Source organism: Bombina bombina, chromosome 1, assembly GCF_027579735.1.
Source record: "Bombina bombina isolate aBomBom1 chromosome 1, aBomBom1.pri, whole genome shotgun sequence".
In the NCBI taxonomy this organism is placed as follows: Eukaryota; Metazoa; Chordata; class Amphibia; order Anura; family Bombinatoridae; genus Bombina; species Bombina bombina.
In genome coordinates, this window is record NC_069499.1 from 253637659 (window position 1) to 253650252 (window position 12594).

A 12594-nucleotide genomic window follows, 5' to 3' on the forward strand; every position below is an offset into this window, starting at 1 on the left:
CGATTTATCAGATTACAGTCGGACCACATTACCTTGGTGGCTTACATAAACCATCAGGGGGGAACAAGAAGCTCCCTAGCCATGAGGGAAGTATCTCCGATTCTGGAGTGGGCAGAGACTCACAATTGTTCGCTCTCAGCGATCCACATTCCGGGTGTGGAAAACTGAGAAGCGGACTTTCTCAGCAGACGATAGTTTCATCTGGGGGAATGGTCTCTCCATCCCGAGGTGTTTGCAGAGATCTGCAACAGATGGGGGACGCTGGAGATAGAACTTATGGCGTCCAGACTCAACTTCAGGCTACCCAGATACGGGTCGCGGTCCAGGGACCCACAGGCAGAGCTGATAGATGCTTTAGCTGTGCCTTGGGAGTTCAATCCAATTTACATTTTTCCACCATTGCCACTTCTTCCTCGAGTGGTGGCCCGCATCAAACAGGAGCAAACTTCGACTTCTGACCATTGTGGCTGCGGAGGACATGGTTTGCGGATCTGGTGGGAATGTCATTGTCTCCTCCTTGGAGGTTGCCCTGTCGCAGAGATCTGCTGGTTCAGATCCCTTTTTTCATCAAAATCTCGATTCTCTAAAGCTGACTGCGTGGAGATTGAACGCCTAGTCTTGGCCAAGAGAGGTTTTTCTAAGAGAGTAATTGATACTCTCATCCAGGCCTGCCGGTCACTTGTCGCATCTATCATAAGATGTGGATGACCTACTTATCCTGATGTGAAGAAGATGGATATCCCTGGCACAAGGTTAGGGTATGCAGGATTCTGGCCTTTCTCCTGGATGGACTGTATAAGGGTCTTGCCACCAGTTCCTTAAAGGGACAGATTTCGGTGTTATCAGTGCTGTTACACAAGAAGCTAGCGGAGCTTCCTGATATTCAGTCCTTTGTTCAGGCTCTGTCTAGGATCAGACCTGTATTTAGAAATTTTGGTCCTCCTTGGAGTTTAAATTTGGTTCTTAAGGTGTTGCAGAGGGCTCCGTTTAAGTCTATGCATGCGCTTGACATTAAGATTCTTTCCTGGAAGGTTCTATTTCTTTTGGCTATTGCTTCGGCTCGCAGAGTCTCTGAGTTGGTTTTTCACGCTGATAAGGCTGTGCTTCGCACTGGGTTGGGATTTCTTCCCAAGGTGGTGTCAGAAGATTACGGCTCACTCAACTAGAGCTGTGGCCTCTTCTTGGGCCTTTAAGAACGAGGCCTCTGTGGAGCAGATTTGTAAGGCGGCTACTTGGTCCTCCTTACATACTTTTACAAAATTTTACAAATTTGATGGTTTTGCTTCGGCATAAGCTGTTTTTGGGAGAAAGGTTCTGCAGGCTGTGGCCTCAGTATAGGGTCCGCCTCCTTTTACCCTCCAGTTTTTTTTCATTCAGTGTCCTCTAGAGTTTGGGTATTTGTTCCCACAAGTAATGAATGAAGCAGTGGACTCTCCTCCCATTAAGATGGAAAACATAAATTATGCTTACCTGATAATTTCATTTCTATCTTTGGGAGTGGAGTCCACTGCTCCGGTGGGCGGGCCTAAATTTTAATATTATTCTTCTGGCACCATTTATACCCTGATATTTATCCTACTGTTTCTTGTTCCCTTGGCAGAATGACTGGGGGATGAGGGGAGTGGCGGAGGTATTTAAGCCTTTGGCTGGGGTGTCCCTACCTCCTCCTGGTGGCCAGGTTCTTATTAACCACAAGTAATGAATGAAGCAATGGACTCTCCTCCCACAGATGGAAATGAAATTATCAGGTAAGTATAATTTGGTTTTCATTTCATTTTAATTTCTGTAATTTAGTGTGATCCCTCCTCACCCATCGATCTCCCTGATTTCCCCCCCACACACACAGCTCTGTAACGCTCCTCACCTTCACTCTGTGCCATCATTTACCAGTGCCCATTTTGTAGTTTTGTTTTAATTTTTCATTATTTATTAACTAAAACCACTCACCCTCCCCTCTCAATGTGGTCTTACTGTAGGGCCCCCTTTGCCTTTGTGGACTCCTCCCTGCCTTCCTACTTCCCCAAATATGTTCTGCAGCTTAGTGAGACCACCCTTCCCCCCTCAAGAGGTTCCTTCTCTCTCAAGTTTCCAAAAACCCTATGAAAGCATCAGCCTTGCTACAATGTGAGACCTGGAGCACATGTGGTTGTGCTAGTTCCGATGGAAGAATGTCTAGTTTACTATTCAAATCTTTTCATAGTATTAAAGAAGGTGAGTACTTTCTAAACCATTCTGGATTTAAAGTCTCTGAACAAATTTATGAGAGTACCTTACCTTCTCTTAAACTGGTAACAATCTACACAATTATTCCTTTGGTCTAGAATGGTTAATACATGACCACTATAGATCTGAAGGATGCTTACCTTCACGTTCCCATTCACAGAGACCTTTACAAATTGCTCAGGTTTGCCTTTTCAGGACAAACATTATTAATTTGTGGCTCTTCCATTCAGCCTGACTCAGCAAGTTTGGCCTATTTAAGATTTTAGTCAGATAGCATCACGGCAGTGGCTTATGTAAATCACTCAAGATTTCTCTGGCAATGAAAGAGGTATCCCACATTCTGCTTTGGGTGGAGTGCTATCATTACATGATTTCAGCCATTCACATTCTGTGAGTAAACAGTTGGGAGGCGGACTTCCTAAGTTGACAGACCCTTTTTTCATGGGAGTGGTCTCTGAACCAAGAAGTTTTCAACCAAATTGTAGCCAGACGGGACATACACATGATGGCATCTCGTCTGAATCGCAACCTTCCAAGATATTGTTTCAGGTCCAGGGAACTTCAGGTGGTTCAGTTGTCATATTGTCTAATGTACACGTATCCACCTCTGGTCTGAGCTATAACTCAGAGGAGGACCAGAAGGCTCTCCTGTAATTCTCATTGCTCCAATGCAAAGCAGAACTTGGTATGCGGATCCCATTCAGATGCCCTCTTCTCCTCCGCGGAAGCTTTTGTTATTCATACAGGGTCCATTTGTTCATTTAGACTTAGTATCTCAGCTTGACGGCGGGGGGAGATTCATTTAGTTCTTATCCAACGCAGATTCCCGCAATCAGTAGTAAATACTCTTATCCAGACTAGGAAACCTGTTACACATAAGACTTTTCTTTTCATATTGCTAGAATTCTTGCAGAACGGGTTAAAGGTTTATTGGCTAGTTCTTTGAAGGGTAAAATATTAGTTCTTTCTATTCTGTACCACAAAAAACTAGCAAAAATTCCAGAAATTCAGACATTTGTTCAAGCTCTGGTTAAGATTAGACCCCAGTAATAAGAGCAGTGTTTCCTCTATTGAATCTCAATTTGGTTCTAAGATAATTACAGGTTCACCCTTTTGAACCTATGCATAATGTGGATGTTCAGCTCCTATCTTGGAAGTTTGTTACTTTTTGTAATTTAGTCAGCCAGGAGGGTTTCTGAGCTGTCTGCCATATCTGGTTTCCCATCAAGACAAGACAAAGACTCTGTATGATTTCTTACCAAAGGTGGTTTCTTCAAGGAATATCAATTTCTTCGTTGTGGCCTTCTCCCAAGAATTCAAAGGAATGCATTTTGCACAATTAAGATGTAGTCATAGCATTGAAGTTTTAGCTTCAGGCTACCAAAGATTTTAGGCAATCTTCCTCTTTTGTTTATTAATTTTTCAGGTCAACGTAAAGGGCCAAAAAGCTTCGGCAATTACTTTTTTCTTCTTGGATATAGCAACTGATTTTTAAGGTTCATTTAGAGACGGGGAAGGCTCCTCCACCACTTTGCATTAGGGCTCGTTCTACTAGATCTGTTTCCACATCTTGGTCCTTTAGAAATGTAACGTCTTTTGAACAAATTAGTTTGTCCCACCCATTTCTTTTATTTTATCAAGAACTCCACAGCTTGGGTATTAGATCCAAAATGTTATGGCTTTAGGACTCTTAACAACTTTTGAGAAAGAAAACATAGTTTATTCTTATCTGATAGATGCCTTTTTTATTTTATTTTTTTCATGGTAATGAGATTCCATGAGACTCGCCCAATATTTTCTGTTTAGTCATCCGACAATTCTGGCATGCAGCCCATTACATGGCTTCGTTCTTCCTTCTTGTTTTTTTTTTTCTCCTTTCTTTGCTCTATGGCAGACTGAGGGGAATCGAGGTGGGAGGGCTTAAAGCTCTTGATGTGTTAAGTAATTTTTGCCTGCCTCCTAGTGGAGGGAGCTTAATCCAAATTGTTATGGCTCGTGGTCTCTGACCACCATGAAAGAGAGAAATTTATCAGGTAAGAATAAATTTGTTTTTTTAATTATGTAAGGGAAAAACATGTATGATCATCTATATTTGTCTGACCTATACATTTCTGTTCCCTTTTTTTATTTTTTATTTTTGTGTTCCTCTTTTCTCTGCAGTTCCCCCTTTTACCAGCCATATTAACAAGTTAGTGAGCCACCCCACTCTCCCTGTTACTATTGCTGCTTATGAGGATCGTCACATCAAGTTTTTCGACAACAAGTCTGGTATGTGTATCTTTTTAATACCCTTCATTTTATTGAAATTCATAAGGTTTTTCAAAACAGACTGCATTTCCATTGTATGCCTCTTGTGAAATAATATATGTGAAAGATCTGCCAAGTGAGGTGTTTGCCCTAAGTTTCTGTAGCAAGCCAAACATTTTATCTTACTAATTAATAAAATAAGTAGATTTAAGTAATATGAAAACATCTCCTAAAGCTAGCCTTTCACTGTCAATCATGTCTCTCAGGAAAGACCATCCACTCTATGGTGGCACATCTTGACGCAGTGACCAGTCTGGCTGTGGATCCTAATGGAATCTACTTGATGTCTGGAAGTGAGTATCACATCAAACATATATATGCACATTCATATGTACTAGTGAGAAAAATCACTCTGCAATTAGCTTTGCATGTTTGTTTTCATCATAGTGCATTTTCAGCATAACTTATCATTAAATCCAAGAACTAACCTATCATTTTATCTAATCATTTTGACATGGTTTTAAAACCAATGATCTAAGATAAAGTACTTTTTCCCATATGTTTTGAGTAGTGTGTAAACATATTTTGCTGTGACATATATTTTGTGTCTGGTGTTAAAGGTTCAGTATCACTGCATTATCTGTCTTATAGTACTATTGTCCATGAACAAACCTGCTTTCTTCTCTGCGCAGGCCATGACTGCTCTATCCGGCTTTGGAATCTGGACAGCAAGACTTGTGTGCAAGAGATCACCGCACATCGCAAAAAGTTGGATGAATCTATTTATGATGTTGCCTTTCATCCATCCAAAGCATTTATTGCTAGTGCTGGAGCAGATGCCCTGGCCAAGGTCTTTGTGTGACCACCTCCGAACCCCGAAAAACAAAGCCACAAGTGCGTTTGGGACAAAAAAAATTGACACGTGGTATTTATTACAGAAATCTAATACACTGCCAAGAGGAGCTAGCACCTACTGACACTACATGGCAAAGATCGCTCTGCAGGACAGGGAGATACTGGTTACATATTAGCAGGCGCTTCCCTACCCAACTCATTTTAATATCAGGATGGTTTTCTTGACTCAGAATTACTGTAATTAATTTATTCCTTTTCCCTTCACAGTAACCAGTATTCACAGCCCTCTATGCAGGGTCTGTCTGTCCTATATATAAATATATAAATATAAATATATTTTTCTTTTTCTTTCTTTTTTTTTTTTTTTTTTTAATTCCTTTTTAGCAGTCTTTAGATTTTATTTTTTTTGGCATATTTTTTATTTAAGACCCCAGGTGTGCAATATTTCTGTTTCAAGAGAGGGACTAACCTGGGAAGACTGTATACCTCCCCCTCCCTTCCTAGAACATAAACTTATGTACATTAACAAACTCTCATTTTGGCTGGAACAGCCTCACCTGTTAATATGTGATTCACAATGGAATATGAATGGTGTGTGTGTACAAGTATAAATATATAATATATATATATATATATTCATATTCACACACAATGTCATCGCTGTTAGGAACATCTGCAATGGACAGCAAAGAAAGCAAGATGTCTGGCATTGTAGGGAATAATCCAATAAAGGGTGTCAAGCAGCTAATGCCCTCATATGAACCTCATTTTGCAATATCTTTATAGCAGATCCTTACGGTTATTCATCCGTCCTTACTTTGCATGAATGCAAACATGACGGTGTATTCACCCCCTCGGTGCCTGGCTGCCAATGAAGGGATTATTTTTTTATTTTATTTTTTATTTATTTTTTTAACCCATCTATTTCATGACAAAAGGTTGCTTTGTTTTCTGGCGATGGAAGCTAGTGTGTATCTATATATTTTTAGCATTAGTCTTGCATATACACAAGTTTGGGTCTAACCGTAGTTTTTAAGCTTTTTTTTTTTTTATATATATATATTTAAACTGTTTCAGAATTGCAGTGTTTTTATCAGCCATATTAAAAAGCAAAAGGTGAAATAATTTTGTGGATTTTTTATACTGCCATCCCCTATCCCCCTATACAATGGGCAAATTATTTTTGAAACTTTTTTTTTTTCCACACCACCTTTAAATTCTTCCTCTCTCCATGTCGACTCCAGATTAGTTTTGGAGTTGAATGGGATTAATATATTTTTGGTGGAGACTATCAACTAGTTTCCCTTTTTTACTAGTTGTGTGTAACAGGGAGGGTCTGAAAATTCAGGATAACTGACTATGGCTTCTCTCCATCACATTTTTAACAATCAAAGCATTCTATCACTGTGTGATATTTTGTATGTTTACTTTATTTGAGAGTTAATTTATCTGAAGGTTGCCCAGCTTTGTTACAATGGTTTATTATTATTTATTTCAGCGTTTTATGTATGTTCGTGTAAGTGGGAAGAAAAAAAAAAATACTGTTTCCCATGTGGCGCAGGTAAACAACTCTGACTAGAGGTAAAAGGACAATCCTTTACAGGAACATGTTAAATAGGATATCCAAAATCAGCATTTAAGTGACATTTAGAAGATGGCTGGTGCAGCTTTAAGCAGTGCCCAACGGCAAAATGAGATTGAAATATATCCAGATCGTCTTGCAACTTCAGCCTTTCTTTGCTGTTTGAATTAGACTTACTGATTTCTTTTTTTCTCGTTCTGTCATTATTTAGTTTGATTTTGTGAAAGGATTTTACTTTGTGTTATGCATGACTAAGACAATATCACATTTTTTTTCTAGTCTTCCACAAGAGAGAGAAAAAAGATTTCTGATCAGTTTGCAAATTTTGTAATGTTTTTTGTTTTACAGACTGCGAATCAGCACATTTTTAAGATTGTACCGCAAAAAAGCAAAAGTACAGTTGTTGAAAAATGTATATAAAATGCATATAATAAATATTAAATGGTGAACCTGTATATATTTTAAGTGAGTTAATTAATCTCTGTGTCCATAGGGTGCATGAACTATGAATATCTCCTGTATTTGTTTTCAAAGAGACATAGTTTTGCAATGAGTAAATAACAAGCAAGTCAAAACCTTTATTTGCTTTTTAGTTGAAATAATTTTTATTGAATTTTAAGCAAAGATACAGAGGCTACCAAAGTTATATGCACAAGAATAATTCACCATGACAACATCTAGCATTAACAGACATGTAGATAATGTGAATCCTTAAATATACCTCGATGGCCTAGACCATCCTCTCTATACTTTGCCTTTATGAAAGATTGACTCCATGGAACACAAAAAGAAAAAACAAAAAAAAAATACAATTCCCCAACCTGTAAAACTCAACCCCCCCTTCTTCCAGGCTGTGTTAACAGGTCTCCATCTCGCCTGAGGATTAGTGTGTGTCGCAAATCTTCCTCAGAACTACCCTTAGTTAACCTCTTAAGGACATATGACGGAATTTTTCCGTCATAAAACAATTGAGCAAACTGAAAGCTGTGTCCTTAAAGGGTTAAACTGGATGTATCACCTCTACCCAAACCAACATCTCAATCTTACCCTAACGGGCCCTACGTCTGATCTTCACCTTGTCCTGCCTGTTATCACAGGTTCTGCACCTCGCCCCTCCTCAACACCCAATAATACCATATCTTATGAAATTGCTCCGTCTGCCCTTGTGCCCATGCCGCCACCTCTGATAATTGAAAGGTGTCTGTGATTTTATCTGTCACTTCCTGCCATGTGGGCGTCCCTTTTTTCCAATGTCTAGCGACACAAATTCTCAGGCACGTACAAAGTATTCTAATATAACAGTTGATTGCCTTGTTGAAAGGTCTCACCCTGTCATGTAGCAATGCCTGTGAAATCGTGAGGGTAACTCTTTCATTCAGGAGTGTGCCTATCAGTGTTGACATTTTCTCCCATAGTGACTGGACCCTAGGGCAATCCCACCACATGTGTCGATATGTCCCCTTCTCACGACAGCCTCTATAGCAATTACCGTTGTGTGCAGCCGCGAAGTGCGCCGTTCTGATAGGTGTGAGGTACCATCTAAACGACACCTTGATAGCATTCTCTCTCAGGTCTTCGCTAAGTAAACCTTTGCTGGCATCTCCCAGTAAATCCTCCCATTCACCTATCTCCCTGACTTCCCCGAGGTCCCCCTCCCATCTTTCCATTAAGGGTGATTTAGTCTGGCTTCTCGCCTTTTGCATTATCAGGTAAACTCGTGAGATCAGTTTTTTCCCTCTGAACGGAGCTCTTAACATTTTCTCTAGGTCTGTAGTTGGCGTAGACCGTTTTGGTGACATGTAAGTGTGTATGGATGCACTAATCTGTAGGTATAAATACCAGTGCAGGGGCTCTGGTTCAATTCTGTCTTTAATCTGATTGAATGTGAGATTTTTTGAGTTCTGCAAGGTCTGCCACTCTATACAAACCCTTGTTTTCCCATTTTCCAACCGCTCTCCTCAGTTCCCTAGGTATCAAAAATGTAATGGGTTTACACAAGGATTCCCGTCTACAAAGTTTTAGTCCTTTCGTGATTTTTGACCAAAGACCTAAGGCCTCCATTGTGACCGGTGATTTATAGTCTGTTGATTTGGAAAGCTTTTCTGTATCCCATAAAATGTCTGCTGCCCTATCATAACCTGCTATAGCTGCCTCCAACCTAGGCCAAATTAGCTCATTGTCACTCTTCCCCATCACCACCGTCTGGGCCAGTCTCGAGGCCCGATAATAGTCAACAAGATTTGGTACTCCCACTCCACCCAGCTGTCTGTGTTGTTTCAGCACCTGTGCCGCTATCCTACTCTTTCCGTCACCCCGAAAATGTTTTACTAAATCATCTTGTAAGGCCTCAAGATCTCTAGTGGGGACACCTATGGGCAGAGCACGAAAAACATACATCAGTCTTGGAAGGAGATTCATTTTGATCGCCGTCAATCTACCATACCATGAGAAGTTCCCTTTTTTCCATTTTGCCAAGTCACCTCTTATGGCTCTGTAAATTGGGAGATAGTTTAACTTATATAGATCTGACAAGCTGTCGCTTAGTTTAACTCCCAAGTAAGTGATGTGCTTTTTCCCCCCCCCTCAATATTGAAGTTCAGTTCAATCGTCTTTTTCGTGTGTGCTGGGAGACAGACTTGAAGAGCCTTGCACTTGGCAGCATTAATCTTGTAGCCTGAAATTATTGAGAACTTGTCTAATGTTTTGTATAGGTGTGTTAATGAGTGTAGGGGCCTGGTTAGCGTTAGTAACACGTCGTCCACAAACAACATTAATTTATATTCTGAGTCCACCACCCGTATTCCCAATATATGAGGCCAGTGGCTCTATGCATAGGGCGAATAACAGTGGCGACAATGGGCACCCCTGTCGGGTCCCATTCAAGATTGTTATTTGTCTAGAAATGTGTCCCGCTGCCCCCAATACCGCTGTTGGGCCAGAATAAATACCTTTGAGAGCCTGTATAAAGGTCCCTTTAAACCCCATGGTCGAGAGCACTGTAAACATGAAACCCCAGTCTACCCTGTCGAACGCTTTTTCTGCGTCCAGTGAAAGGAATAGAGCTGGGGTCCCAGCAGCCCTCGCGTAATCTATCAAAGTGACAGCTCTCCTAACATTGTCCGGGGCCTCCCTTTCCTGTACAAAGCCCACCTGATCCTGGTGGACCAGCGTGGGAACTATCTGATTTAATCTATTTGCCATTATCTTGGCAAAGATCTTTATGTCGTGATTTATCAGGGATATCGGCCTATAATTCTGACATAACTTAGTGTTTTTCCCCCCTTTTGGAATCACTATTATCTTAGCTTTAAGTGTTTCTCTAGGTATCTCCCAACCCTCCATTATTCCATTACAAAAGCTGACCAGATGGGGTGTCAGCTCATTCTTAAAAAGTTTGTAGTATTCCCCAGTTAGTCCGTAAGGCCCTCCAGCCTTACCAGTTTTCAAATCCTTAATTGCCCCCAGGACCTCTACACTAATTATTTTCTTGTTAAGACTCTCGAAATCACTATCTTTGACAGTCGGTAGTCTCGCTCTCTCTAAAAATTGTCTCGTCTTGTCAGCTATATCTCCTGACCCTATTTTTTTCCCATCATAGAGAGTTTCGTAATACTTTGCGAAGCTATCAGCTATTTCTTGTGGGTGTGTGGTGAGATCCCCCCTTTCTGTATAAAGCTTAGGAATGGAGAAGAATTTATTCCTTTCTCTCAATCTGTATGCCAGGTATCTATCGGGTTTGTTGGCGTATACAAAATAATGGGCTCTCAGCCGCAGGGCTGCCCTAACGGAAGCGTCATTCAAGATCTTAGCCAACTCCCTCCTCTTTGCCACTAAAAGTTGATAAATGTGGGTAGATGTATTTTGGTGGTGATCTTTTTCTAATTGTTCGACTTCTTTCTGAAGGGTATCTACCAATTTTGCTGTTGTTTTATTTTTAATTGACTTCTCCTTTATAAACAGACCTCTAATAAAGGGCTTATGCGCTTCCCAAACCACCAATGGATTATTAACCGAACCCGCATTCATGTCCCAGTACTCCCTGAGTGCCCTCTGTGCCTTCCCATATATATCCAAGTCCCTCAACAGACCCGGATTATATGTCCATGAGCGTTGTCTAGCGAAGTTAATTAAGCCTGTCATCTCCGCGTAGACCAGGGAGTGGTCTGACCAGACGCAGGCCTGTGTGCCCACCCTCACCAGAGAAGGTGATAATATTTGGCTAACATAGATGTAGTCAAGGGTGGTGTATAGTTTATGTGCAGGGGAGTAATAAGTGTGGTCATGATCGTGTCTACCCATTGCCTCCCACGTGTCAATAAGGTTATGTTCCTCCAGTGAATTTTTAATGGACTTGACTATGCTGTTGTGTCTGTGTTGTTTGTTAGTAAGTTTGGAATTCCCAGCCCCCTCCTTAGGGGCCAAATTAACATTGAAGTCCCCGGCAAGGATCACTCTAGTTTGTGACCATTGTGTAAGTAAAGAAGAAATTATGCTGAAGAAGGCATTTTGAGTCTCATTAGGGGCATATAAATTACATAACGTCACATTTGAGCCCTGAAGCGTCCCCTGCACTATAACATAACGTCCGTCTTTGTCTGTGATCACCTTGTCAGTTACTAGGTCAAGAGATCTGTCTACCAATATCGTGACCCCTCTTTTTTTTGAGTCTGAGGTGGAATGGAAATGATGAGGGAAGTGGCGTGACCAAAATTTGGGGATAGATGACTTCACAAAGTGGGTCTCTGGTAAAAAGATAATTTTGGCCTTTGTCCTCAGATATTGGGCTATAGCAGTCCTCTTAGTATCCGTGTTTAGCCCCCTAACATTGTGAGTAAGTATGATTATGTTGTGTGGTGACATTTTACAGTACCCTTCGCTCCATGTCTCCTCTCCCCCCCTATGGCTGTAGCCCCCTCAGTGTTATATCTGGGCTTCAACAACCTAACCTGTGACTCCTCCGGTGCTACCCGTTTCCCTAATCCCCTAGTTTGAACTTCGTATTTGCTTTTAGGAGACCCAGCCTAGAAGAATAAAAACAAAAACATACAATAACTTTTCAATGTAACATTAAATAAGCCAATCTCAACAAAACAATACATTAAGATAGACTTAAAAGGCAGCCAAAAATTACTTTCTTATATTGACTCAAACTGGCGTACAATTAAATAAAGCCAATTCTGCAACCTCATGTGTAGTGACCTTCCTGTGTAGCAAAGGTTGTGGTCTTTAACAGTTCTATCATATTGATCATTTTTAATAAACAGTCTTCTTCTGAACCTCGAACCAAAGTCCAGTACACACATTTAACAAAAAAACCTGTAAGAAAAACACAACTCTTAACAGTTCTATATACTCATCTGTCCGGCGTTCATGTCCTGATAGGCCTCGTTCAACTCGGTCGTGCAAGTCCAGCACGGCCAAGCCTGAAGACAGAGCACCGCTAAGTATCACTTAATTTAACCCTTGAAAAGAAAGAGTTTCTGTTTCATCTTCTTTTTCTTCTCGGGGACACAAGTCCACTTCTTCTGGAGTGGCATTCTGTTACCCTCTTCACCCCCTGCTGAGGGTCTTTGCTGTTGAAAGGTAGGTGGTTCAAGTTTCATTGTTCTGCAGGTTTCTGGAATCTCTGCTGGGTCTTTGATTGATATGACTCTATTTTCCCAAGAGATGTGCAAAGCAAATGGGAA

The 12594-nt window shown here is 40.9% G+C and overlaps 1 protein-coding gene across 2 annotated transcripts in view; it reads left to right on the plus strand.

The window, feature by feature from the left end:
* STRN3 (striatin 3) overlaps positions 1 to 7362 on the plus strand; it is a 532215-nt gene extending 524853 nt beyond the window's left edge. For both annotated transcript variants that reach the window (XM_053697936.1, XM_053697935.1), the window contains 3 exons: positions 4384 to 4491; positions 4737 to 4823; positions 5163 to 7362. In XM_053697936.1, coding sequence (XP_053553911.1) covers positions 4384 to 4491; positions 4737 to 4823; positions 5163 to 5332 — 365 coding nt within the window. In that variant the 3' untranslated portion in view covers positions 5333 to 7362. The remainder of the gene's footprint in view (positions 1 to 4383; positions 4492 to 4736; positions 4824 to 5162) is intronic.
* Positions 7363 to 12594: the final 5232 nt, after the last annotated feature.